This window comes from Crocuta crocuta, unplaced genomic scaffold (assembly GCF_008692635.1).
Source record: "Crocuta crocuta isolate KB4526 unplaced genomic scaffold, BGI_CrCroc_1.0 scaffold179, whole genome shotgun sequence".
Taxonomy (NCBI): domain Eukaryota; kingdom Metazoa; phylum Chordata; class Mammalia; order Carnivora; family Hyaenidae; genus Crocuta; species Crocuta crocuta.
The window spans coordinates 13096063-13122469 of NW_027551568.1; the positions used below are offsets into that span (position 1 = coordinate 13096063).

Here is a 26407-nt window from a genome sequence, read left to right on the forward strand (position 1 = left end):
TAATTACTTTCTGAGCACTCCTATGCCCAGTCCCTTTGCATGAATTCCCCTCCTTAATCCTCAGAGATCATTGCCATTGTGCTCCCATTTCTCATTTGATTGAGACATGGAGAGATTAAGGGATCTGCTCGAGGTTCTACAGCAAGTAAGTGGAAGCACCGTGTTCAAATGCAGTCATTCTGACTCAGAGCCCTTATACTTAACCATTACTCTATACAGCTTCTGGGTGTAGGTCACACTCCAACTGAAAGTTCCCAAGAAAAATCCTCATCTATGTAACAGAGTAGACCACAATGGGCTCCTTCCCAGAGCTCCGCAGCCCTGTGACATGTAGCTCTGACAACTGCCAGAAGCCGTGTACACCCTGGGACTGTACAGGCTGACCCCCACACTGCTGAGAGCCCATGTGGAGAGACCAGAAGCTTCCAGCAAGAGCGTGGCAGGAAATGAGCACATGAAATGGCATTCCTCAGCCAGCTCAGGTTAAGGTAACCTGAAAAGTCCAGAAGCCAGGCTGAAAATGGTACATGTCAGAACAGTTCCTTGGGAAAAGATTTAGTGATAAGAGTATATCTCTGAGAACAAAGCAGACCCAAAAAGCCTGCTAGATTTTTCCAGATTCCTGTTCAGGGACAAAGTTTAGAAGACTCCAACAAAGCATCTCCACGGAGTTGAAACTGTCTGCACACCAGTTCCTCTCTCTCACCCCCGCTGCTGTCCTCAATCTGCCCGGCAGCATTATTAGTGGCCGCCCGCAGCAAAGTCCTTCACCTTACCTGACTTCTCAACAGCGCTTGACCATGCTGCTCATTCATTGCTTCTCAATATGCTTTCCTCCCTTTACCCCTAGGGACACCGCATTCTAACTTTTTCTCCTGTTGGTTGATCCTTCTCAGCGCCCCTGGTTGATTTCCTGTTCTTCCCAATCTCTCAGTTTTGGCACACTTGGTCCTTGGTTTCTCTGCACAGATTTAATGTATTGCTAGTGTCAGTCCGTCCAGGCTGCTGTATCAAACTAGCAACAGACTGAGTGGCTTATAAACAACAGAAATGTATTTAACAGTTGTAGAGGCTGGAAGTCTGAGATACGGGTGCTGGTATGTTAGGGTTTTGGGGAGAGCCCTCTTCTGAGCTACAGAATACTGACATCGCGTTGTATCCTCACATGGCGGAGAGCAGAGTCGAGAAGCAAGCTTTTCCATGCCTCAGAAGGGAACTAATCCTGTGGGCTCCACTCTGATGACCTTATCTCATGCTGATTGTCTGCCAAAGGCCCCGCCTCCTAATATCATCACATTGGCAGGAGTTGAGCCTCAACATATGCATTGGGCATGGGGAGATACAAACATCCAGTCCATTATAGCCAGTTACCAGTGTATTGCCTCTCTGCTCCTAAGTCACACTGCATTGCCTATTTAGCTCTAATGGGGATGAACCTTGTAAGTTATCTCTCCTGCAGGGCTGAAATGATGCTGAGTTATTCAATAGGAAGTGCTGAAGAGATGCTGCAAGAGGAAGGGGATTCTCTTCCTGGTTCTGGTTTCCTTCCATATTGCTTCTGCTTCATGGCCACCATGTGCATGCAGGGGACATCCCGCAACACTCCACAGATGGCTTCCATCCATGAGTGTTGGCAGCTCCCAATGGTCAGAATCCCCGGTGAATCTCAACAGTGACCCAGTGGAGGTGCTTCCTGGCCTCAGTCTGACTGTACCTTGGTGGGGGCATTTTCTGATTCCCCAGTGATCACAGACCAGCACTGGCCCCAGGAAACCCAGCACAGTTCTCCGCCACCCAATGAGCCACTACCAAACCTTCTCCAAGGAGGTCCAGATGCCAGCCATGGGGAGAGGTTGCCCTTTATATTTAATCCTTTGTTATCGACAAATTCTTTACCTTAAATTTGCCCTGTTCACACCACTGTGTAACTTTTAGCTCCTGGATCGTGACTGATAGACCCTTGATGATCTTGCCTGTCTATTCTCACAACTTCAAATGTCAACTCTATGTCCACAACTTCCAGCTCATTCGCGCTCTCTCTCTCTCTTTTGAACTCAACTCAAAATACATCTCCCCACTGAATATCTGCACTGGGACATTAATAGAGCAAATCTGTTTGCCCAAATGCCATTCCTGATCCCCCAGCACATCTGCCGTAGCCACAGCCTTCTCCACCACATTGATAAACAACCCGATCTTCCCTTCTGTTCACATAAAGACTTTGGGAGTCATCAATGACTCTTCTCTCTCTGTCGCACCCTCACATTAAATCAACCTGTTAACTCTACCTTTAAAATATGTTATCGGGGCACCTGGGTGGCTCAGTCAGTTAAGCTTCTGACTCTTGGTTTCAGCTCAGACCATGATCTCACAGTTCGTGGGATCAAGACCCATGTCGGACCATGTCAGGCTCTATGCTAACAGTGTGGAGCCTGCTTGAGATTCTCTCTCCCTCTCTCTCTCTGCCTCTCCCCAACTCGTGCTCACTCTCTCTCAAAAACTTCTTAAAATATATCAATTAAATAATGCTATTAATTATATTAAATATAATAAATATATGCATAATAAAAATACTAGAATAATTAATAGCATAAATAATATATGTTATTATTTAACTTGCTTCTTACCATATCACTCCCTCCTTGCCTGGATTATTGCAATAGCCTCCGTACATACTCAACACAACAGTCAGAACGACCTTTTATAACACATCTTGTCACGGGCACCTGGGTGGCTTAGTCAGTTAAGCATCTGTCTTCAGATCAGGTCATGATCTCACAGTCTGTGAGTTTGAGTCTCATGTAGGATTCTGTACTGACAGCTCAGAGCCTGGAGCTTGTTTCCAATTCTGTGTTACCCTCTCTCTCTGCCCCTCCCCTGTTCATGCACATGCTCTCTCTCTCTCAAAAATAAATGAACATTAAAACAAAAATTTTTGAACACATCTTTTCACTCCTTTGCTCAAAACCCTAGCAATGGCTGCCAAAAGTCAAAGCCAAAGTCCTTAAAATGAACCACCCTACATTTGCCGTTTTCAAGCTGTCCACCAAGACGCCCCAGGACAGCACACTGCGTTCAGGGGGCCCCACAGGGTAGTTTCCATTTCCTAGGTTTACATGGCAATACCTGACCGATACTGTCACTGAGACAGTAATGGCACCACCGAGCCAGGAAAGTGTGGGGATCTGTGCCCGACACAATCACGTCTCTGGTCTCAGCCACAGCTGCTCTTCATCGCCCCATCAGTCTACTCTGCCACCTCAGCCATGCCTCGCACACCCCTGCCTTGGGGCCTCTGCACTGCCTGGTCCTTTCACCTAAGACACTCTGACTTCTAAGTGGGAAACATACCGGAAGAAGGGGTGGCTAACTTCTGCACCTCCTTTAAGATTTGCTCAGTCAGTTGAGCATCCATCATACTTCAGCTCGTCATGATCTCACAGTTTGGGAATTTGGGCTCCACATGAGGCTCTCTGCTGTCAGTGTGGAGCCCACTTTGGATCCTCTGTCCCACCTCTCTTTGCACCTCCCCTGCTCACGCCCTCTCTCTCAAAAAGAAATAAATATTTGGGACCCATGGGTGGCTCAGTTAGTTAAGCATATGATTCTTGATTTCAGCTCAGGTCATGGTCTCACAGTTCTTGAGTTTGAGCCCCATATCAGGGTCTGTGCTGACAGCACAGAGGCTGCTTGGAATTCTCTCTCCCACTCTCTCTGCCTCTCCCTTGCTCTTTCTCACTCTCTCTGAAAAATAAATAAAAAATAAACACTTAAAAATAAATAAACACTTTTTAAAAATTAAAAAAAATTTGCTCAAATGTCACCTCCTAACATGAGGTCATTGCTCACTGTCTGCCTTAGCTCTGGCTGGGTACCACTGACTGGGTAACCTAATCAACAGTGTACCTTCTGGAGGCTGGAAGTCCAAGAACAAGGTGACAGCTGATTAGGTTTCTGCTCAGGACTCTTCCTCGTTTGCAGACAGCCACATGCTTGCAGTATCAAGTGTAGGGGCACAGGGCAGGCTGCCCCGAGATGGGCCACTTTAGCATAAAGATTATTTTGACTGAGAAGTCATTAAAACCCAGCAGATGCAGGAAAAGCTCTTTGCCTCCCCTACAAATGCCTAAATTTATATTAGAAAGCAGAGCCTGTAACTGAGAGCTCTTAACAGAGACTCCCCTTTCCCTAAGGAACTTACCTGCATAATAGGGCCACCAATTATTTTTTCAAACTTCTTTCACCTCCCTGCTAATGAGCTTCTTCTCTTCGTATTCTCAGGCCCTACTCCTCTGCTAACCTCCTGTTAGGAAGTTATGTTGCTTCATTGTTTTCAGAATTTCCTGCCTACGTGTATTCCTCATATTTATACCCCTCATACTTTACTTTCTCTTGTTAATGTCTCATGTCAATTTGATTCTAAGTTCAGCTCCAGAAGGACCATAAGGCAGAGGAAGGTGTTCCTCCCTGACACTTCTTATGGCTTTTCCTCAAAGCCATGTGCCCAGAGAGAGCTCTCTGGTGTCTCTTAAGGACACTGATCATATGGGATCTGGGCTCTCTCTACTTTATGCTCATTTAATTTTAATTACTTTAGAGCCCATCTCCATTTACAGCCACATTGGGGGCTAGGGCTTCAACATGGGAATTTGGGGGAGGACACACACATTCAGTCCATTACCACCACCCTCCCTAACAGCAACCCCCTCCCTCCCTAACACTCCTCTACCCCCCCCCACCTTGCTCTTTTTTTCCCACAGATCATACCTTTTTCTCATACTCTGAATGTCTTCAGGGTCTAGTACACTGTTTATAGAAGAAATTATATGAAGGCAGAGGTCTGTCTACTTAATTCACATCAGAGCCTATTACACAGTAGGCAATCAAAAATTACTTGAAGATGGGGGCGCCTGGGTGGCTCAGTCGGTTAAGCGTCCGACTTCAACTCAGGTCATGATCTCATGGTTCGTGGGTTCGAGCCCCACATCAGGCTGTGTGCTGACAGCTCAGAGCCTGGAGCCTGCTTCGGATTCTGTGTGTGTGTCTCTCTCTGCTCCTCCCCAGCTCATGCTGTGTCTCTGTCTCTCAAAAATGAATAAACGTTAAAAAAAAATATTTTAAAAAAAACTACTTGAAGATGAACATATGGCAGAGGGAAAAAGAGAGGGAAACAAACCACAAGAGACTCTTCAAGATAGAGAATGGACTGAGTGTTGATGGAGGGAGATGAGTGGGGGATGGGCCAAATGGGGGACGGGCACTAAGGAGGGCACTTGTGATGAGCACTGGGTGTGTATGTAAGTGATGGATCAATGAATTCTACTCCTGAATCCCATACTGCACCGTATGTTAACTAGAATTTAAATAAAAATGTGAAAAGGGAAAAAAAATCTTGTTGAATGATTAGCTAAAGAATGGAGAAAATACTCTTCTTCTTCAACCCCTCGCTCCTTCTTTTCTCCTTGCACATCACAAAGGAAAGGCAAAGAAACATGCCTAAGCAACCAGTCATAAGGTCCGGTTGCCAAGCGGAATGAAACGAACTCTACCACCTACAAGTCACTTAACTTACGGGACTGTTTCTTCACCTGAAGCATGGAGATCGTCTTTCCAGACATTACCAGGAGAATGGATATGCGATGCCATGTGCCGTGTGTGCTGTAAACAGCTACAAAAACAACAAAAACTTATTGCTCACAGTTCTGAAGGCTGGAAATCCAAGATCAGGGTGCTGACGTGGTTGGGTAAGGGCACAGACTTGTGTTTCTGTGCTTTATACATAAGGGCTCATCCCCCAAAGGCCCACCTCCTAATGCCTACACGGTGGGCGTTAGGATTTCAACATATGAATTTCGGGATCAGAAGGAGAGGACACAAACATTCAGACCATAACACTGGGCGACTTTGAACAAACTGGTCCTACTTTTCTGAGTCCCCACCTTCTTTCCTGTAAAACTTGGATAATATTATCTTGAAGTTGTCCGGGAACAAGAGTATCCCCCCTTCAAAGGCCCTTCAAGCTGGACTAAGAATCAAATTGGTAGGAGACAGATTAACATAGTATCTAAATAGTACACGTACAGGGAATCCACATTAACAGGGACATTCCAAAGATGGGAAAAATGAGGCAGAGAAGTCATTCTAAACTAAGGAGCAGGGGTAGGGGTCTGGGACTTCGAAGGGAAGGAATGGAATCCACAGGGAATAAGAGCAGATGTTGGGGCACCTGGGTGGTTCAGTTAGTTGAGCGTCCGACTCTTGATTTAGGCTCAAGTCATGATCCCAAGGTCATAGGATCAAGCCCCACATCAGGCTCTATGCTAAGTGTGGAGCCTGCTTAAGATTCGCTCTCTCCCTCCCTCTTCCCCTCTCCCCGGCTTGCATACTCTCTCTCTAAAATAAAATGAAATTAAGTCTTAAAAAAAAAAAAGAGCAGATGTTTGGTAATTAGATGTTTGCCCTATCATACATATGGGTCACTCAGATAAAATTTACCTCTGCTAATAACTCTTATTCTGGAAAAGACCCCCAGTTTAGAATCTGCTATATAGTTGAGAGAGGGTCAAAGGTTTCTTTTGAGCCCACTGGGTCTAGATTCCCTTCAGCTCAAAATATTCTTCATGCCAATGTAGCCCAACGTGGGGTGGCCTGCCCCCGGCCCCTACAAAGTATAGTGTCAAGAATCAGAAAAGACTCCTCAAATAGTTAAACATAGAATGCCAAATGACCAAGCAACCCCACTCTATCCAAAATAACTGAAAACAGGTACCACATAAATGCTCACAGCACTATTTACATCAGGCAAAAGGTGGACACAATCCAAATATCAACGCATGAATGGGTAAACTAGTTGTACTATAACCAACAATGAAACACGGTCCAGCCCCAAAAAGGAACGAAGGGCTGATACTTGCGACAACATGGGTGAACCTGGAAAACACGGGAAGCGGAAGAAACATGCACAAAATTGCATATCATAATTCCACTCACAGGAAATATCCAGAATAGGGAATTTCACAGATATTGAAAGCACAGTAGCACTGGCCAGGGCCTGGAGGCATGGGGAATGCAGAGTAACCCTGGTTTTGGGTTTTTTTATGTTTATTTATTTTTGAGAGAGAGGGAGAGAGAGAGAGAGAAAATGAGCAGGGGAGGGGCAGAGAGAGACACACAGAATCTGAAGCAGGCTCCAGGCTCTGAGCTGTCAGCACACAGGGCTCAAACCCACAAACTGCGAGTTCGAGACCTCAGAAGTTGAAGTTGAAGTCAGACACTTAACCGACTGAGCCGCCCAGGTGTCCGGAGGAGTAACTGCTTAGTGGGCATGGGGTTTAATTTTGGAACAGATTTTGTAACTAGAATGAGGTATTGGTTAAAGAATACTGGGAACACACTAAATGCTATTGCGTTTTTCCTTTTAAAATGCTTACTTTTGTTATTTGAATTTTATCTCAATAAAAATTATTGTAAAGAATCAAAAAACCTGAGTGGCTCAGTCGGTAAAGCATCTGACTTCAGCTCAGCTCATGATCTCGCAGGTCATGAGTTTAAGCCCCACATCTGGAGCCTGCTTCAGCTTCTGTGTCTGGCTCTCTCTCTCTCTCTCTGCCCCTCCCCAACTCATACTGTGTTTCTCTCTCAAAAATGAACAAACATTAAAAGAATTTTTTAAAAAGAATCAAAAAGGAAGGGTGCCTGGGTGGCTCGTCGGTTTAATGTCTAACTCTTGAGTTTGGCTCAGGTCATGAGCTCACAGTTTGTGGTATTAAGCCCTATGCCAGGATCCACACACTGGTAGTGCAGAGTCTGCGTGGGATTCTCTCTCTCTCTCTCTCTCTCTCTCTGCCCCTCCCCGGCTGGTGCTCTTTCTCTCTCTCTCTCAAAATAAATATTAAAAAAAAAAAAAAAGAAAGAAAAAGAAAACACATAGTAAAGTCCTTTATAAACAGCAGCCACCTGGTGACTGGGCTTCTGGGCTACGTTCTGGCCTCTGCTGGCAATGAGGAGGGTAAGTTCTTTCCCTGGGTCTGTTTCCTCATCGGCGCAATGGCTGGGTGGGATGAGAGCACCATTCCCCACTGGCACAGCCGCTATGCGCCACGTGCAGCACTGCTTCTAACTACACAGGGCCATCCCGCCGCCTCTGCGTTCTGACAGCCGCATCCAGGAACCATGCCTGTGTTCTTGTGTTGAAAAAGCTGATTTCAACTCGTAAGTCCACCCGCTTCCCACGACTACGTTCGTCAAGGACTGTATTTTAAGCCACAGTTGATTACAAAAGACGACACCATAAATGAAGTACATTTATTAGGAAGATAAACTCCAAATAACAAGTAGCTCTGAAATACACTTGGCAACCTCACAGGACAAGATACCTAACCAGAGTCCACGGGATTTTGCTTACAACACAAAAGGAGTTTTAAGGCAGTTCCATCTGGTGGCTACAAAAGCGATGTCTGTTGACATAAACAGAACACTGAACACTACGGCCCCCGAACATCCCCCGTATCGACAAATCTCTGAACTAGTCAGGTTGACAGCCACTGTCAAGGGCAGAGAATGCAAGTCACAAACGCAATTCAGGTGGACGCAGACCCAGAGGGCCAGATGGGTACCTTCTAAACCTGCGCAGCTAACAGACCGTCTGCGCGGTCACAGGCCTCCACCCTCACACCTTCCAACCTCACGGGAACTTCACACTGCCCTGGGAGAACTGCACATCAGGGGAGGGGACAAGCAGGGCTCACGATCTCGTACCACAAACCAGACGACAGAAAATGCAGGACCTACACAGACGCACTGAGATAAACGACTTTTCTGGCAGGTCTCCGGCAGACACGGAGATGAAACTTAGAAATACGCCAGGGTGAGCTCCGTCTTTCCCTCCGTGGTGACCACCTGAACGAGGCTCCCCGAGTTCGGTCGGTTTTTCTCTATGATCCAGTCATGGAAGGTTCTAGAACAAAGAAGACAAGCTTTACATTTTCAAAGCAAAACTCTTGACGACGCATGCTTATATTCCCAATCGTGGCTTGTGGGGAGAGGACAGCAGCAGCAGCTGTGGAAGAGCCACAGGGACACAGAGGCAGGTTCCCCGTGACCTCAGTGCTCATTCCAAGGTCCGAGTGACCACATTTGATGAGATTTTAACTTCTGTTTTTGTATTTTTCGTCATTCTTAGAATCCTTTGCAACACAGTAGTATGATTTTAAGTGATTTTAAAAAGATTGTAACTAGTTAATTCTAAGAGAAAGACACGTACACAATACCTTACTTTTTGAGAGCAAGTGTGTGCACACACGAGCAGGGGAGGGGCGGAGGGGAAGAATCTCAAGCAGGCTCCACACTCAGCACAGAGCCTGACTCAGGCCTCAATCCCACAACCCTGGGATCATGACCTGAGCCGAAATCAAGAGTCAGATGCTCAACTGCCTGAGTCACCCAGGCGCCCCAGAGGTGCACAATACTTTTTACTTTCCTATATTAGCTTCCCAGAAATTTAAAAGAAATTCATTTTTTTTTTAAAGTAACCATTCATGGAACACCCACAGCAATGGAAAAAGATTCCAAAAAACTGAGGACTACAATAAAATATTTTAAGTGCAGGAAGGGGGACATTAATTATGCTCTATGCAGAGCCCTGCCTGGGGGAGGTGGGAAGCCCCCTCAAAGGTGACAGGAATTAAAAAGGGAACAGCAAATTCACAAGGTGCAACAAGTACCTGAGCATCTGTTTTCCTGTTTATTATTTTTGATTATTGTTTTTGAGAGAGAGAAAGAGAATGACAGAACGTGAGCAGAGGAGGGGTAAGGGGAGAGGGAGACACACAAGACGAAGCAGGCTCCTGGCTTCGAGCTGTTAGTGCCGGGCCCAACGCGGGGCTCGAACTCACGAACCCCAAGATCATGACCTGAGCCGAAATTGGACGCTTAACCGACTGAGACACCCAGGTTCCCCACAAGTAGCTAGTAATTTTCAAACAAAACATTTACATTTGAGTGCACGGTCCCCTTGGATGACCCACCAGCTAGGACTCCGGACTTTAACTGGGAAGCACTCAGGAGTGTCTGGGATACTCTTTGGTACTGATCAGTAGCCTGCTAGACTAGAGCCGATGGTCAAGATCCCACCCTGAGGGCTCACCAACCCAAGGGCAGTTATTCCCCAACAGCAAAGCACTGCTAAAACTCCCCGAAGTCCCATCCATGTCATGACCCATCCCTGGGGCCGAGCAGGGCTTAGAGATGGCTCTGAGGGAGACAGGTCAGGTGGCTGGATGTGAAGGGGCACGTGCATTACTTATGCCTGTTTTAAACTGTCTTACTTCCTCATCCTCATTATCGGTCTGCGGCAGACGAGGGAGAACAGCACTGTGACCACGGAGAGCAAAGGAGGTTAACGTGCTCTGGACATTCGAAGCACATTTGGTGCCCAACTGTCACTTGAGTTTTCAAATCCCACAAGCGAACGGTGCCATGATTTCTGGAACAAAGGACGGCCGTCCCAGCCACCGTCTGTGGCCCCACGGCACTAATTCAGAAACGTGACCCCCTATGTTCCATCTAGAACCCAGGTCATAGATGCTGTTGGAAGTACTGGCTTTTAAAAAGAAGCTCAAATGCAAGACACAATTCAAACCTTGGAGGCAGAACTATGGGCCTAGTTATGACCACGGGCCCTGCAGCCACACTACCTGGATCAAATCTTGGCTCCGTGATGTGGTCTTAGGCAGGTCTCCCCCTCGCCCTCCATGCCTCAAGTCCCCAAATCTTAAATAAAAATGACAGGACCTCCCTCAGTGACTTGCTATGAACATTAAATAAGATTATAGTTGGGGCGCCTGGGTGGCTCAGTCGGTTAAGTGTCTGACTCCTGACTTAGGCTCAGGTCATGATCTCACGGTTTGTGAGTTTGAGCCCCGTGTCGGGGAGTACAGAGCCTGCTTGGGAGTCTCTCTCTCTCTCTCTCTCTCTCTCTCTCTCTCTCTGCCCTTCTCCCACTCCCTCTCAAAAATAAATGAACTTAAAAAAAAAAAAGATAGCAGTTAAAATGGTGACGGCACATAACAAGTGCTACATAAATACTGGTCCCAAACAAAAAGTCCCAAGTGCCTGTCAATTTAATTCAAATGAGATGTGACAGCAGGCCAGACGCACATCCCGAACTCTGCAAACATTCGTACACACAGCTGTCAAAGCGGCGGACACACCGGCACGATGGGGTAAGGCCATCCCCCCGTGGGGGGACGGGGACAGCCTCTTCATCTCCCTGTCCTGGGGCCCAGCCCAGCACCTGGCCCACAGGGTGCGCTCGGGGAAGACGTACTTACCACACAGGGCTGTGGGGAACGGAGATCTAGACAACAGCTAACTCGTTCTCCATGATCTTCAAATGCCACCCATATTCAGGGTTGGGTGAGGACAAAGGACACTCCCTGTGGGTGTGCGGCTCAGCACTCACTCAGACACGGGAGCCCAGATGTTCCCTGGATCAGCATCCGACTCCCACACTGCTGCTCCCCGTTAGCAGGGACGTTGACAATGACGTTAACAGGAGCAGAGCTTTACGAAGTACTTATTACGGGTCAGATGTGCCAAGCGCTACCACATTTAATCCTCCTAATAGTTATTACGGACTCCATTATACAGAAGAGGAAACTGAGGCCTAGAGCAGTCAGACAACATGCTCAGGCTGCTCAGCGGGAGATTCAGGTCAGCACTGCCCACCCCTCCCCTCTGAGATTCACACTGACGTGTGGCATACCCTCCTGGGCCCGGCGACCCCACAGAGCTACCTGGACTGGGAATCTACGAGAACACAGCCTAGTCTGTAAAAGGCAGAGAAATGGGGCTGGAAGCTGCTTTGTCACTGACAGTATGTCAATACTCACTCAACCAGGAACTCCAAGGGCGTCCAGGAACTGAAGTCGGCCTCGGGCATGGACTTCCTGTTCATCGGGGTATCCAGGGTCACCCTGCAGGGGACAGAGACGAGGCCGTTGGGTGTGCCTGCCTCCCCTGTGTAAGAATTATGGCTGCCCAGTCCTCCTCAGCCAGGAACAGGCACCGTGAGCCGCCCGCACCAGGGTGGCCGCGCTTACACGGGGAGATCACACGGGGACAATCAGGGAGGCCAGGACGCCCTCCACATACTCAGAGATCACATCCGAGCACAATTCAGTGAGCTGCTCTGAGACTCACCCTTCAGGCAGACAGGAACAAAATGAAAGAGCCCTTTTTAAAATACAGTCTTGCCTTTTCTCAAATAGAGTCTTTATTAAACCGCTTTGTGGTTTACATCTTTATTTACTCCCTAAAAGGTAGCAGACTTATTTCTCAGGATTTTTTTTGAAGTGTAATAATAATATTATTATAAATAGAAGGAAAAGATAATCTCATCTTTCGCTTCGGGGCTGTTTCCTTTGAAACCTTATGATTTTCAGCACGAGGATACAGAACTCAGATATGTAGGACGCTCCCAAGGACATCAGGCCTCGGAAATCATTCAAAAGTGCTGGAGGAGCAGGTCACAGAATCAAAGAAGCTCACAAATAAAAGGAAGTGGAAAGCCCAGTCCCCTTCGGGTCCCAGCCACCCTTTTAGAACTGCAGGCAACGGACCAGCCGGTTGGTGCTGGGATCCTTCCAGCAGGAAGAAACCCTACCCCCAAAGCAGCTGCCTTGCCCGGGACCACTGAGAAGGACCTTCTGCCAGGTCACAAATAGGAACGTCTCCCAGTTCCCATATTCTCCCTCAGACACTGTCCCCACCCGCTCCCCCCACACACACAAATACACACAGGTAAAGACTAAATACAATCTCTCTTCCGCTGGCCTTACAAGGACTTGAAAGAACACAAATATTAAAAAGAAATGCGTAGGGGCACCTGGGTGGCTCAGTCGGTTAAGCGTCCGACTTCAGCTCAGGTCATGATCTCACGGTTCGTAGGTTCGAGACCCACGTCGGGCTCTGTGCTGACTGCCAGCTCAGAGCCTGGAGCCTGCTTCTGATTCCGTGTCTCCCTCTCTCTCTGCCCCTCCCCTGCTCATGCTCTGTCTCTCTCCATCTCTCAAAAATAAACATTAAAAAAAAAAAAGAAAGAAATGTGTAGACTACTTTAATAAGGAGGGACAGAGGCACGGATGGAGGGAAGGAAAGAAAACAAGGAAGAGGAGACAGGCATCCCCATCCCCCCAGCCAGCCATCCTGGACACCCCGGGGTGCTCCAACACCTGAAGAAGAATCTCTAGGGCCTCTGGCGAACGTGAGAAGCCCAGGTGGCAGGACACACAAGTCCCTGTGGAAAGCGACTCAAATGTTAACTCGCAGCAGCGGGCGGAGGCGGGTAGTGACCGGGGGCCCCGACCACTCACGGGAGCACGGCGACGGCCGCAGAGCCGGAAGGCATGCCGCTGTTCTTCCCGGCGAGGCTCTGGCAGAGCTGATGAACCGCACCCTTGGCCATGCCGTAGCCAATCATCCCTGGGGAAGGGGGAGAAAACAGTTCAGTGACCAGTGGGCGGCACTCGCGTGGACAGAGACCACCACACCAGGCTGGGTAGACGGAAGGATGGACACCTGCAGAGAGAAAGTGAAAGGACATAGTGTCCAAGTGCACCTACTACTCACCCGGTGGTTGACATTTACGATAAAAACCATGAGGTTCGGGGCACCTGGGTGACTCAGTCAGTTAAGCATCCGACTTCGGCTTAGGTCATGATCTCGCGGTTCGTGGGTTCGAGCCCCGCGTTGGGCTCTGTGCTGACAGCCAGCTCAGAGCGTGGAGCCTGTTTCAGATTCTGTGTCTCCCTCTCTCTCTGACCCTCCCTTGCTCACGCTATCTCTCTCTCTCTCTCTCTCTCTCTCACACACACAAATAAATAAATAAAGGGACAAACCAATAAGAAAACCCATGAGGTTCTTCTTATGTTTCTGATAAGCAAACGGAGGCACGGCCAGGGTGAGTGACGTGCCCAGGCTCACAGGAGACTTGCACCGAGGCTCAAGGCCAGGCAAGAGCTGCGTCTAAACCCTCAGATCGATAACCTGTGGGCGAGATGGAGCACTCATCTGGAATGCACACTGCCCACGTTCAAATCCCAGTTCTTCCACTTATCACTAAAGAAATCCCAGACAAGTTCTCAAAACTGCTCTGAGCTTTAGTTACCCAATCTGTAAAATGGGGATAAAGTACTTGATTGTGGGCTCCGCACAGGGTAGGTGCTCAATGTTTCCCATCAAATTAACAAAGTAATGTGGCCCGGAGTCCCACTTGCTGTCTAAAAGTATAGCGGTTAAACAATTTCATGTAAGTATACATGCTACCTACTAACCTTCCTTTCTTCCCGCTGGCCTATGACTGTTTGCTGACTGAATGAGAAAGCAAGGCATGCCTTTTCTAGGACCAGTTCATGTGCCCCACAGCTATGTGGCAGGAGCCAAGTCTCCATCCTATGTCCCTCACAGCACCCAGCTGTGGATTCTCAGTAACCAACAACAAAGTAGCATGCTTAAACACCTCTCCTCCTTCTGAAAACCAGAAGGATTTTTTTCGGAGATCAGCAGCCTCCTTAAAAAACTCCAACACACATGCTGTTCAAAGTATAACAGATGAGGAGGCCTAGAAGGTCCAGGGGGAGGCAGCGATCACAGCCCAGCCGAGGAACCAATCACTAACCTCTTCAACAGCAACCCTGAACTGCAAAAGAGGGTCAAGGTCTCAAACAGTTATTTAGAAGCACAAGAAGATTTCACCATCTCTAGCTTCTCTGTTTAATCAGGGGCAGGAGGCCAACAGTGATATAAAGATCTAACTCTGCATGATTAAAATAAACCAGCACACAAATCTCATTCATCCAACCCCAGGCCCCAGCGGATGCCCAGGGCCCTCTCTTCATTCTATTCAAACAACAAGATGCAGAAAAAAACAAGCAAATAGCCGCAAGCTACCCGCAGCCCTAATGGTTTGATTCCACAGGATTCTACACGATGTTGGTAAAGGGATCATTTGGGAGAAGAATGGGAAAAATAGTTGGGGAGAGGGAGAGAGGCAAACCTTGAGATACTCTTGAATGCTGAGAACAAACTGCGGGCTGATGTGGGTAGGGGAGAGGGGAAGGGGGGAGATGGGCATGGAGGAGGGCACTTGTGGGGATGAGCGCTGGGTGTTATATGGAAACCAACTTGACAATAAACTATAAAAAAAAAACACCTCATTCATTAAAAAGGTAAATACTTTTCCTGTCAATTATAAAACGATCAATGTAGTCCCTAAGGCCTGATTCCCAAACACAGCACAGATCCCTAAGTCCCTAAATGGTAAACAAGTGATCACTGTCATTCTGATAGTTTTTCGTCCAGGAGACGGTCTACAAATACAAGCCTGGACACAGGAGGGTGGGGTTTTCTGTGTACCTTTCCAAGTGAAAACTTTCCAGTCCTGAACAACCCTTCTTGTGCTTGAAGGACCACTAACGACGTTTGTCATTTGCTTTTGGATTGGATTATACATAGATTTCCCCAGATGACTGTGGGATCGGAATCAAAGTTAAAAGACTTTATGACTTGGGGCGCCTGGGTGGCTTAGTCAGTTTAACATGGGCTCAGGTCATGATCTCGCGGTTCGTGGGTTCGAGCCCCCGCACTGGGCTCTGTGCTGACTGCCAGCTCAGAGCCTGGAGCCTGTTTCAGATACCGTATCTCCCTCTCTCTCTGACTCTCCCCTGTTCATGCTGTCTCTCTCTCTCTGAAATAAATAAAACAAAACAAAACAAAACAAAACAAAAAAAGACTTAAAGACTCAGATAAATTTAACATCTAACTAAGAACTTAAAGAAGTTAAGGAGAACAAGTTTATTACCATCTAAAGCAGAAAGAGAGGTTTTTTAAGTCAGTCTGGAATAAATAATAAAAGTTCACATTTACGACCTATCTTATATAAAGGTCTATGTATAATATCTTTCTAAGCCATTAAGAGATTTGTAAGTCACAACCACCATATAGAGGAGTTATTATTATTTATCCCCACTTTACAAATGACAAAACTGAGGCTCAGAGAGATTAAGTAATTTGTCAAATATTGCACAGTAAGTAGAAAACCAACCTGTCCAGTTGCAGAACCTGCCATCTTTTTTTATATAAGTTTATTTATTTTGAGAGAGAGAGAGAGCATGAGCAGGGGAGGAGTCTCAGAGAGAAAGGGAGAGAAAGAATCGAAAGCAAGCTACATGCTGCAAGCACACAGCCAGATGTGGGGATCAATCTCACGAACAATGAAATTATGACCTCAGTGGAAATCAAGAGTCGGACCCTTAACTGACTGAGCTGCCCGGGTGCCCCCAGGACGTGCAGTCTTAACCAGCACCCACAATTATACATAAAAAAGATATCTAAGAAACAAAATAAAGGGACTGCTTCGTCCTTTAGAAGAATTAGTCTTTTGGTTGTAAGGTTTTCTGTTTTAAATGTCAAGCCATTACTCATTTCTCTATTTCTACTGGCTCTGCTCTGTGTCACCTTTAATAAAAACCAGATCTCAACCAAACGAACATCTAACATTTACACAGCTTTAATTATTGCAATAGCCATGGGCTTGTAAGATCACATGCTCTGAGAAACCTAATAAGAAAATGAGTGGCAGGAAATTGCTAATTTATAACAGACTCACAGTTCCGTGACTTACATTAAAATTGAAAAAGGTGCTCAAAATCTCTACCACTTACTAAAGAGCCCCCCAAAAAAATTCTGCCCCTTTTTTATTTTTTTTTAATATTTATTTTTGAGAGAGAGAGAAGATGTAGGGTGTGTACAAGTGGGGGAGGGGCAGAGAAAGAGGGAGACAGAGGATCCGAAATGGGCTCTGCGCTGACAGCAGAAAGCCCCATGTGGGGCGTGAACTTACAACCATGAACTCAAGATCTGAGATGAAGTCAGATGCTTAACCAACTGGCACCCCATCCCCTCCTTTTTTTTCTTTAATCTTTGTCAGCATAAAGCCTGACACAGGGCTCAAAATCACAGATCGCAAGATTGTGACCGGAGCCAAAGTCAGACACGTAACCACTGAGCCACCCAGGAGCCACATTCCTCCTTTTTTTAAAGAAGAGTTTACTTAGGTAGTCGAGGAAGACACTTCATACCTCCCTGTGCTGTCCCCCACCCCACTTAAACTTCATTAGCGTCATCCAAAGGGAGTGCTATGGGTTGAACTGCACACTCCCCCTCCTCTCCCCCCCCTCTCCCCCATCAAATTCATGTGTTGAAGTCCTAAACTTCAGTATCTCAGAAGGCGACTGTATTTGGAGACAGGGTCTTTAAAGGGGTAATTACGTTAAAATGAGGTCTTCAGAGTGGGTCCTAAGGCCATCTGACTTACAGACAAGGACATCAGGGTGCAGACACACGCAGAGGGACTTCCCTGTGAGGACACATGGAGAAGACAGCCATCTGCAAGCCAAGGAGAGAGGCCCCAGAAGAAACCCACCCCGTCAGCACCTTCACCTTAGACTCTGAGCCTCCAGGAACTGTGAGAAAATAAAGGCCTGGTCTGTTTTCGTGGCAGAGCCCCAGGCAACACACAGGGAGTAAACACACAAAGGAAATCACGGATCTGTTCTGACACAGCAGAAAAAGCACACAATTCCGAAACTATCGGGGTTTTGGTTCAAAGTAAAATTACCGCTTACTTATTACGTAATGACAAGGTACTGAACCTAAGCTCTAGTTCGCTTCCCCGAACTAGATGAAAAAGGTAGTAATGATCCACCGCGGGCTTAAGCGAGACTATATGCAAAAGGAAATGGGCAACTATGAGAAGGCTCCGCACGTGCTGGGCGCTGTCTACACATCGATGCCTCTCAGGCCTCACAGCTACGCTTCAGGGAGGTGTTACTGTCATTTACGATCAAAGAAACTACAGCAGAATTTGGTCAAAGACCTCAAATAATCTGTTCGAAGCCACTCAGCTAAGGTGAAGAATCCACAGCCAGCTTCTCTCACCCCACGGCCCCCAGCAATTCCAAGCACAGAGCGGCTTCTCGGGGACACACAAACACAGCGTGATGATGATGAAACTTGTTTATTACCTAGTTAGTATCTACTTCCTCGCCGTTCGTGTGCTGGGTGGACCCCAGATGAATGAAGTGGCAGGAGTCCCCGATTACTGGACTCTGCACCCACCATGCACAGGAACAACGCAAACAGAAGGGGTCAGAAGTCTTTCCCCTAAAAAAAGCCAGGCCTAAAGGAAGCACATGCCACCCGCTGTAAAGCCTCCTGGAGGCTAAAGGGCTCCCAGCTCTGTCGCCTAAGGAAGCGCCAGCAGCCCAGTGGGCGAGGCTGAGCGCGCCCATTTCACACACCGGGAAATGAAGGCTTACCGGGAGTCCCGTCCAGGGCGGCCTTGGCACCAGCCAAGGTGAGGAGGCCTCCTTCCTTGAGGTACCTGGTGGCCAGGTGGCTGGAGATGGTCGACGTCCACATGCTCTGCTTCCACATCAGGTCACAGTTTTTAAAGAGGGCTGAACGAGAAAACAATGCGTGAGCTGAGCATTCGCAGGGAAGAGACGGAAAAGTGAGCTCCACTCACGGGTCCGGTGAGGCGGCGCGGACAGTCCTGCGCTCTCAGTCCCTGACTACAAGGTCGGGTACAAAACAGCACAGGGCCTGTGCTCAGAGAGACCCGGGTTTGAATCCAGACCATGTGATTACCCGAGTCTCAGTTTTCTTACCTGTAAGATGGCAAAATTTTAGCCAATAAACAAGAGCTGTTGACAAATGGCTGCAAGGGCTTCAACTCAGAAAATGTTCTGTTTTATGAAGGGCATTAGATTTGTGATAGGAACCTGTACGTCTAAGTCAAGTTTTACCTGTGATCAATCTGAGGCACTCATACTGCATGGACATAAAGAGGGCTTTTATAGGGGCGCCTGGATGGCTTAGTTGGTTAAGCGTCCGACTTTCGCTTAGGTCATGATCTCGCGGTTCGTGGGTTCGAGCCCCGCGTTGGGCTCTGTGCTGACTGCCAGCTCAGAGCCTGGGGCCTGTTTCAGAGTCTGTGACTCCCTCTCTCTCTGACCCTCCCCTGCTCACGCTGTCTCTCTCTCTCTCTCCTAGAAATAAATAAAACATTAAAAAAAAAAAAATTAAAAAAAAGAGGGCTTTTATAGAGCAACGTTTTATTTTTATGGCTGAAAGTTTAATGCCAGCTTTAAAGGTTCTTTAAAAGAAGGGCACCTGGGTGGCTCAGTCGCTTAGGCGTCCGACTTCGGCTTGGGTCATGATCTCACGGTTCGTGGGTTCGAACCCCACATCAGGCTCTGTGCTGACAGCTAGCGCGGATCCTGGAGCCTGCTTCTGATTCTGTGTTTCCCTTTCTCTGACCCTCTCCTGCTCATGCTGTCTCTCTCTCTCTCAGAAATAAATAAAACATTTAAAAAAATGTTTTTTTAAAAATTAAAAAATAAATAAATAAATAAAAGGTTCTTTAAAAGAAAGCTTGTATGGCAACCATTCCACGCTTATGTTAACCCTCTGACCTTGCCCAAGACATGGTGGGGGGAAAAGTGGTAACGTGTATCACATCACCAGCTGGGCAAGACACCCAGAATCCAGAACGAAAGTTCTCCTGATACCGGAGGAGGGTCTTCAGTAGGTGATAACCAAGGCATCACCTTGAGCCAAAATCAGAAGTCGGATGCTTAACAGACTGAGCCACCCAGGCGCTCCTTGAGTCCTTCGGTCTTTCAGAATGATCTGTTTCATACACCTCCCCCAGTTCTCACCCAGTAATAGGCCCTGGAAGATTGGGATGGAAACGATACTTATTTCATTCTGCTTCTATTTCAAACTTCAAGCTTAATGTCCCTCTCCTGTAACCCCCATTATCTGTCAAATGGGATCTTAATCCCCACCGCACAGAACTACCAAAGGTTCAGGAAGAAATACATAAAAACCTGTCTTTGCCAGCTGGACAAAGAGCAGAGCAGAACGAATGATTAACTCAGAAGGGACTCACACTTGGATTTGGCATTGCCCCCGGCCCATCCTCCAGCCACACAAAGGATCGCGTCCACCTTCTCTTCACCCAAGAGTTTTCCGACCTCAGCAGTCACCTTAAACAAAAGGGACAAAAAGGTGCATAAGCAGTCAGGTAAACCTAAGCAGACTAATGTCCTTACAGATGCTTTAGTTTATTTTTCACTTCTTTTTTTTTAATGTTTTTTATTTATTTCTGAGACAGAGACAGACAGACAGCGTGAACAGGGAAGGGTCAGAGAGAGAGAGGGAGACACAGAATCTGAAGAGGCTCCAGGCTCTGAGCTGTCAGCACAGAGCCCAACGCGGGGCTCGAACCCACGAACTGTGAGATCATGACCTGAGCCAAAGTCGGAGGCTCAACCGACTGAGCCACCCAGGCGCCCCTATTTTTCACTTCTTTTGAAGTCAGTTACCAGTACCTGGCAATTAACACTTTGACAATTACAGGGAGGACCAATCTACAAAAAGCATTTTAGACAGTGAAGCCAACTACATTTCAATTTTAGAAAGCAATCTAGAGTCTTCTTTTGGGAGGGTTAGGACATATGCATCCCTGGAATAGAACAATGGATAAAGAAAAGCAGGAAAAGGTTTTTGAAAAATCACCAAGAGCTTCAATGCCCACAGCTAGCCTTCTGGTATATTTCTTCCCAGACTCTCATCACACATCACAGAATCATAATCTGAGATAATTCTTTTTTAATTCTTTCTCCTCTCACTACAAAAATCCCTTCAACTACAACCCCAAATCAGAACGCCAACAAGAAATATTTTTTAAAAGAGCAACAAAAAAGTCAACTATACTTCATGTAAAAAAACAGTCGATGGCAAAATGCTGGTAAATACTAGGTACAAAGGTGACCGTTTCTCTCTTCTCTTTGAAATTTTTAAAGCGTTGGAAATATATACATGTCATTTGGTTACAATTTATTAAAACAAAAATCTGGCGAGACAGGCAAGTCTGGCAGTTGACCACTTTCAATTTCTCCAGAAGGGCTGAGCTGACTGAACTTGAGACCCTGTATCTTTGCCAGGGGTAACATTTACCACCTACCTCTTTCCCCAGCAATTTCTGAAGACTCAAATCACTCCGTCCAAGAGAACGCTCCGGCAATGGGCACCAATCTTTCCTCTCCCCACACCTACATCTTTCCTTTGAAGAAATTCCTGAATTTCCCTGGCCTCTACTCATGAGTTATCTCACCTAATCCTGCTTTATTTTTGTTGACCTTCCTCCTGCTACCCTGGTTGCCAGGCTGCCCCCTCCCCTCATTCTTAAACTAAGTCCTGTTACCAAGAGCCCAGATCCCAGCTTCCGGAAGTCCGCTCCCTCCCGACATGTATACACAACCCTGTACACGTTCCTCTTTCCAGGGAAGCATGGAGCCCGGAGAAACAATGCACCCGTTTGACTTGTTTTTTACAACATCTATGCCCTTAATTCCTCCCCCCTTAAACTGTGCTCTCTGCCCAATTGCTTTCCATAGACTTAATGCCTTTCTCCTGTCTTCTCTCCTGACTCTAGTGAATTTCCTGCCTAAGGGGTCAATTTTACATGTCTTAGGATTAAATTTCCTCTTCTGAAGCCTTAAAAACAAAAACTGGATGTCATGCTGTTTGTCCAAAAATTCTTAATTGGGTGGGTGGGGGGTTTAGGGAGTGCTGAAGGTTTTAAAACCCGCACTTGTAATAACTAAGGCATTTCTCCATCTTTGTCTTTACAATGCACTGTCAAGTCTCACACGCGAGCAATTTCAAAAGCACACACAGCCTGAGAAACCTGCAATTAACAGGAGAGGGGTCAGTGACAGACACTGATCACACAGAACCACAGCCGGAAGGGCTGCCACCCAGGTGCCCCACAAACTCCCCATTTCTAAAAGGGAGATCAGTCGGAAACGCTGTTTGTGAGCGTTACAGAAATTAAGCAAGTTGATGTGAATAAAGTACTCAGGTAAGTGTCTGATACATAAGACTTGTTGGGTTTTATTATTAAGCCCATCAAGGCCAATAGGTAATCATGAAGTACAGGAAACATTAGGATCAGATTAAGAAAAGTAAAGACAAAAATCTATATTCTGGAAGAAGTCAGCTGGTTTTTATACTTATATTAAATAAATATTAAAAATATTAAAAGCATCTGTGAAACCGATGCTTTAGAAAGAGTGAATGAGCAGGACGTATGCTCAGTATGGGCTTTTTTGGTTTAACTTTTAGAACTCTACATGTATATACTGAGGGAAATGGACTGGAAGGAAATATTACAAAACACTAACTGCATAGTGAGACTCAAAATGATTTCCCCTTCTTTTTGCTTAATTGTATTTTGTACATACCTGTACCACTTTTAAAATTTAAAATATTCGGGGGCGCCTGGGTGGCTTAGTCGGTTAAGCGTCCGACTTTCGCTTAGGTCATGATCTCGCGCGGTCTGTGGGTTCGAGCCCCGCGTCGGGCTCTGTGCTGACTGCCAGCTCAGAGCCTGGAGCCTGTTTCGGAGTCTGGGTCTCCCTCTCTCTCTGACCCTCCCCTACTCACGCTGTCTCTCTCTCTCTCTCCTAGAAATAAATAAAAATATTAAAAAAAAAAATTAAAATGTTCGTGGGGCGGCTAGGTGGCTCGGTCGGTTAAGCACTCAACTCTTGGTTTCAGCTCAAGTCATGATCTCATGGTTCGTGGGTTTGAGCCCCACATCGGGCTCTTTGCTGACAGTGAGGAGCCTATTTGGGATTCTCTCTCTCCCTCTCTCTCTGCCCCTCCACTGCTCACATGTTCTCTCTCTCTCACTGCTCACATGCGCTCTCTCTCTCTCTCAAAATAAATAACTTTACAAGAAATTTTAAAACACAGCTAAGGACCATTCAACATCAGATCCCCAACAGTGTTCAAATTACAAGGGAGAATATAATTGAACAAAAAGGAGACCCTGAGATTATTGAAGTTGTTAGTAAATCTCTTATTAGGAAACCCATACTCTCTACCACTAGCTAGCTTGCTGGCCATGTAATGTGTCTGAAACTCAGTCTCCTGGCCTATAAAATGGGTCTATCACCACCTGCCCGCCTGCTTTATTGAGTGCTTCCTTCTAAGAGTACATCATGTCACACAAAAAACGATGTGGAGACTTCCTTGGGCATGTGGGCTGCAGCACTGACATGAGAACCACAGAGGGCACAGTCCCCGGTGCAGCTTATGGGAACAGCTCTTCTGGAAAGGTCGGCCTGTGTTAACAGCATCTCTGAGATTTATACCCAGGTGGCCATCAAACTGTTAACAGTGCTTCCTTCTGGGCAGTGACGCTATCACAGTGAGAAACAGGGGTATCTCAGTCTACTTAAGTATTTATTGGACTTTTTGTTTTACAACAAGCATATTATTGTATAGTTAAAAATACCCTGTTTTGTTAGGGTTCATGCTTTGAACTGGGGAGCTCCGTTTTTCAGAATGCATCCTAAAGTAATCAGACATGGAGACGAAGATGTTCACCCCAGGATTCTTGATAATGGTGAAAATGAAAAACTATAAGCCACTTCAAATGTGCCGGAAATAGAAACTAAGGAAATTAAAAAATTACATGCTGACATAGAGGGCATTTCAAGTGATCTGAGAAGTATATAAATTAAGAATTAAGTTAAAAAAAGCTGACCATAAATATAAAATACAAGATTATCTCAACTTACAAAACTAAAAACATATAAGATGCATAGGAAAGACAAGAAAATGAGCCAAAATGTGAACAGTGAGCTAAAGAAATAGATTACGAGTAATTTATTTTCTTTATATTTTTTCCAGTTTTTCCAAATTTCTTTCCGTGAGCGCAAATGGCTTTCATAAACCCAACACTGGAAAAAAACCAAACCAAAACAAAACAACAACTACAAAAACACGTATTACCAGAGGAAAGCGCTCCCCAGGGTTTCCCTACCCCAATGCTTGGTCTTTTTCTGGAATTACCTGGTCAGCCTGCTCCGTAAATGAGTCGGTCATTCTAACCACGACACTAGCACTGGCCTCTTCATTCTCCACCACATCGATGCTGGCAACCCACTGGAGCGAAAGAGAAAACAGCTTTGGTCAAGAGATAGTAAGCAGTTATTCCAGAAAGACCCACACCCAGAAATGGGGGCAGTGGAGACAGACGAGAGGCTTAAATGAAAACCCACCAGTGGAAGAATCTCACTACTGATATCTCATGCTTCTCAGAGACATTGGGCTTCACCCAGCCTACTCCTTACTGAGCCCCAGCCCAGCCCGTCTGCCCCCAAACACCTCCCCTTCCTCCTCCACTCTCACCTCTGAAGGCAAACCCTGCACTTCCAGAGACCCCCTCCCACAGGTCTGCAAAAAACCTTTGTTTGTAAAGGGCCAGATAGTAAATACTTTAGGCTTTGCTGGCCATACAGTCTGTGTTGCACCTGCTAAAATCGGCTATTGTAATGGCAGGGCTGCCCCAGACAATACAGATAAAGGAAGGCGTGCCTCTGTTCCAATAAAACTTCAGGCACTGAAACTCCACCATGTGAATTTCATGTAAGTTGCACATGTTACAAAGTTCTATCTCTCCCCCTCCCCTCCACACCCAGGATTTAAAAACGTGAAACCATTCTTAGTTCTTGGGCTGTAGAAAAACAACAGCCTAGTCTTCCATGGAGGACTGTTTTCAGACCCCTGCCTTAGAGCACAGAGGGATGGCTTTGGGTTTGAGAATCAGACTAGGGTTTGAATCCTGGCCCTGCAATACAGTGGCTTTCTCGTGGAGGTTAACAATTAACAGGGTTATTGTGAAAACTAACTGAAATGAGCATGCTCCAACTCCTGGCACAGGTGACCCAGAGTTCCTACTCAGAAAGTTCCAGGGCGCTGAGATTCCCAGGACCCAGAGATAAACATCTCTACCATAAGCTTTGAAGAACACAGCATCCATTTAAGAACACTCACTACTTCTATGTCACCAGCCACCAGGATACAGACACAAAGAAAAGGTTGTATCCCAGTCCCTCCCAGAGCTCCTAGAAATGTAGGGGTGGGGACCCAGGAGACAGAGTCCAAGGTAAATCAGTTTGCCACATTCTGCCAAGTCAGAAGCAAACCAAAGTGCCCCCCACAGGGGGAAGTGCCCCCACCCGGGGAACGCACAGCTCTCACATCTGTAACACATGGATACCAACAGGATCCACTATATTCAGGTTTGGGGAAGAGTAAATGAAATTAAGAGTATCTGAGAACCCAGCACCTAGCCCTAGCCTTGGCCAGCACTCCTAACATGGTACCACCGCCACCACCATCTACCTCCACAGACCCTGGAAGACTCCTCAAATAGTCTCCCTAAGTTGAGTAGAAAGATGGCAGTGTGTTTAGTAGCCCTTAGAAGTCCTGTACCAGATTGTGAACCAAAAGAAAACCCTGGAACGCTTTCTCCCTGATCCCTGGGCACCCTGGCCCAGGCTGCTGTCGCTACTAACTAAACCCCGGAGGCAAAGCTCCCCAGAGCTCCAGTACTTTTCCTGCAAGTGACAGAGGGCGGAGTCCCCACCAGAAATGCACTGGGCCGTCCAGAGCTGCTGGGGTCAGGGTCTCTGGCCATAGGTCAGCTCCGCTCCTACTTGACCCCTATAAGAAGCAATACCCGATTATGCAGAGTAGTTGAAATGGTCTTTGCAAAACAAAAAAGCCACCAGCATGAGCGGGGCTGAGACTTCAAACAGTCAGGTCTAAGGTGGGCTAAAGGAACAGGGTATTAGTATTAGTAATAGTAATTAGTATTAGTAATACTAATAGCTAACCTTTAAACAGCTTTTACCACAAGTCAGATGCTTTACAAGCACACCAGTGATCTCATTCAATTCGCATAATCCCCTAAGGGGTAGATACTAATAATACCCCCATTTTAAAGATGGGGAAACTGAGGTTCGCGAGCGTTAACCGATCAGTTAACGATTAGAGGACTAGTAACCCACGCCACGCAGTCTAATTCCACAGCCCTCCTTTCCATTGTTTCTCCCTGTACCCTCAAGCCCGCTCTTTATTCCCCTCTGGAACTCTCTCCGAAGCCATACCAGACTTTCTGAGCCTGGAGGGTGGCCCCCTCCCCCACCTCCGTGCAGAGCAAAGGCCCCGCACCTAGGATGCGGCATAGGCACGCACTCGTGGCCAGGAACAAACCGGTGGACGTGTGCACGCACGTGCAAGTACTCATGTCTGGGGGTGTACAGGGGCCAGGCTGCCCTTCCGGGCTGCGCCGGTAAGCCCCTCCGCTCCCCAATCACCAGCGTACCCGCCCGCCACCCACCCCGAAGGTGCTGCCCACCGCTCCCGGCGGCGCCCCGGGCGAATTACCCAGTTGCGGGCCCGGAACGCCTGCACGCATCGG

The 26407-nt window shown here is 46.9% G+C and overlaps 1 protein-coding gene across 1 annotated transcript; it reads right to left on the bottom strand.

The window, feature by feature from the left end:
• Positions 1–8290: 8290 nt before the first annotated feature.
• On the bottom strand, positions 8291–26401 carry QDPR (quinoid dihydropteridine reductase). The gene is made up of 7 exons (XM_077750490.1): positions 26374–26401; positions 23992–24084; positions 20015–20111; positions 18378–18518; positions 13374–13482; positions 11892–11975; positions 8291–8956 (listed from the first exon to the last, which is right to left on the bottom strand). The coding sequence occupies exons 2-7, from the start codon at positions 24022–24024 to the stop codon at positions 8851–8853; spliced, it is 570 nt and encodes a 189-aa protein (XP_077606616.1). The 5' UTR covers positions 24025–24084; positions 26374–26401; the 3' UTR covers positions 8291–8850.
• Positions 26402–26407: the final 6 nt, after the last annotated feature.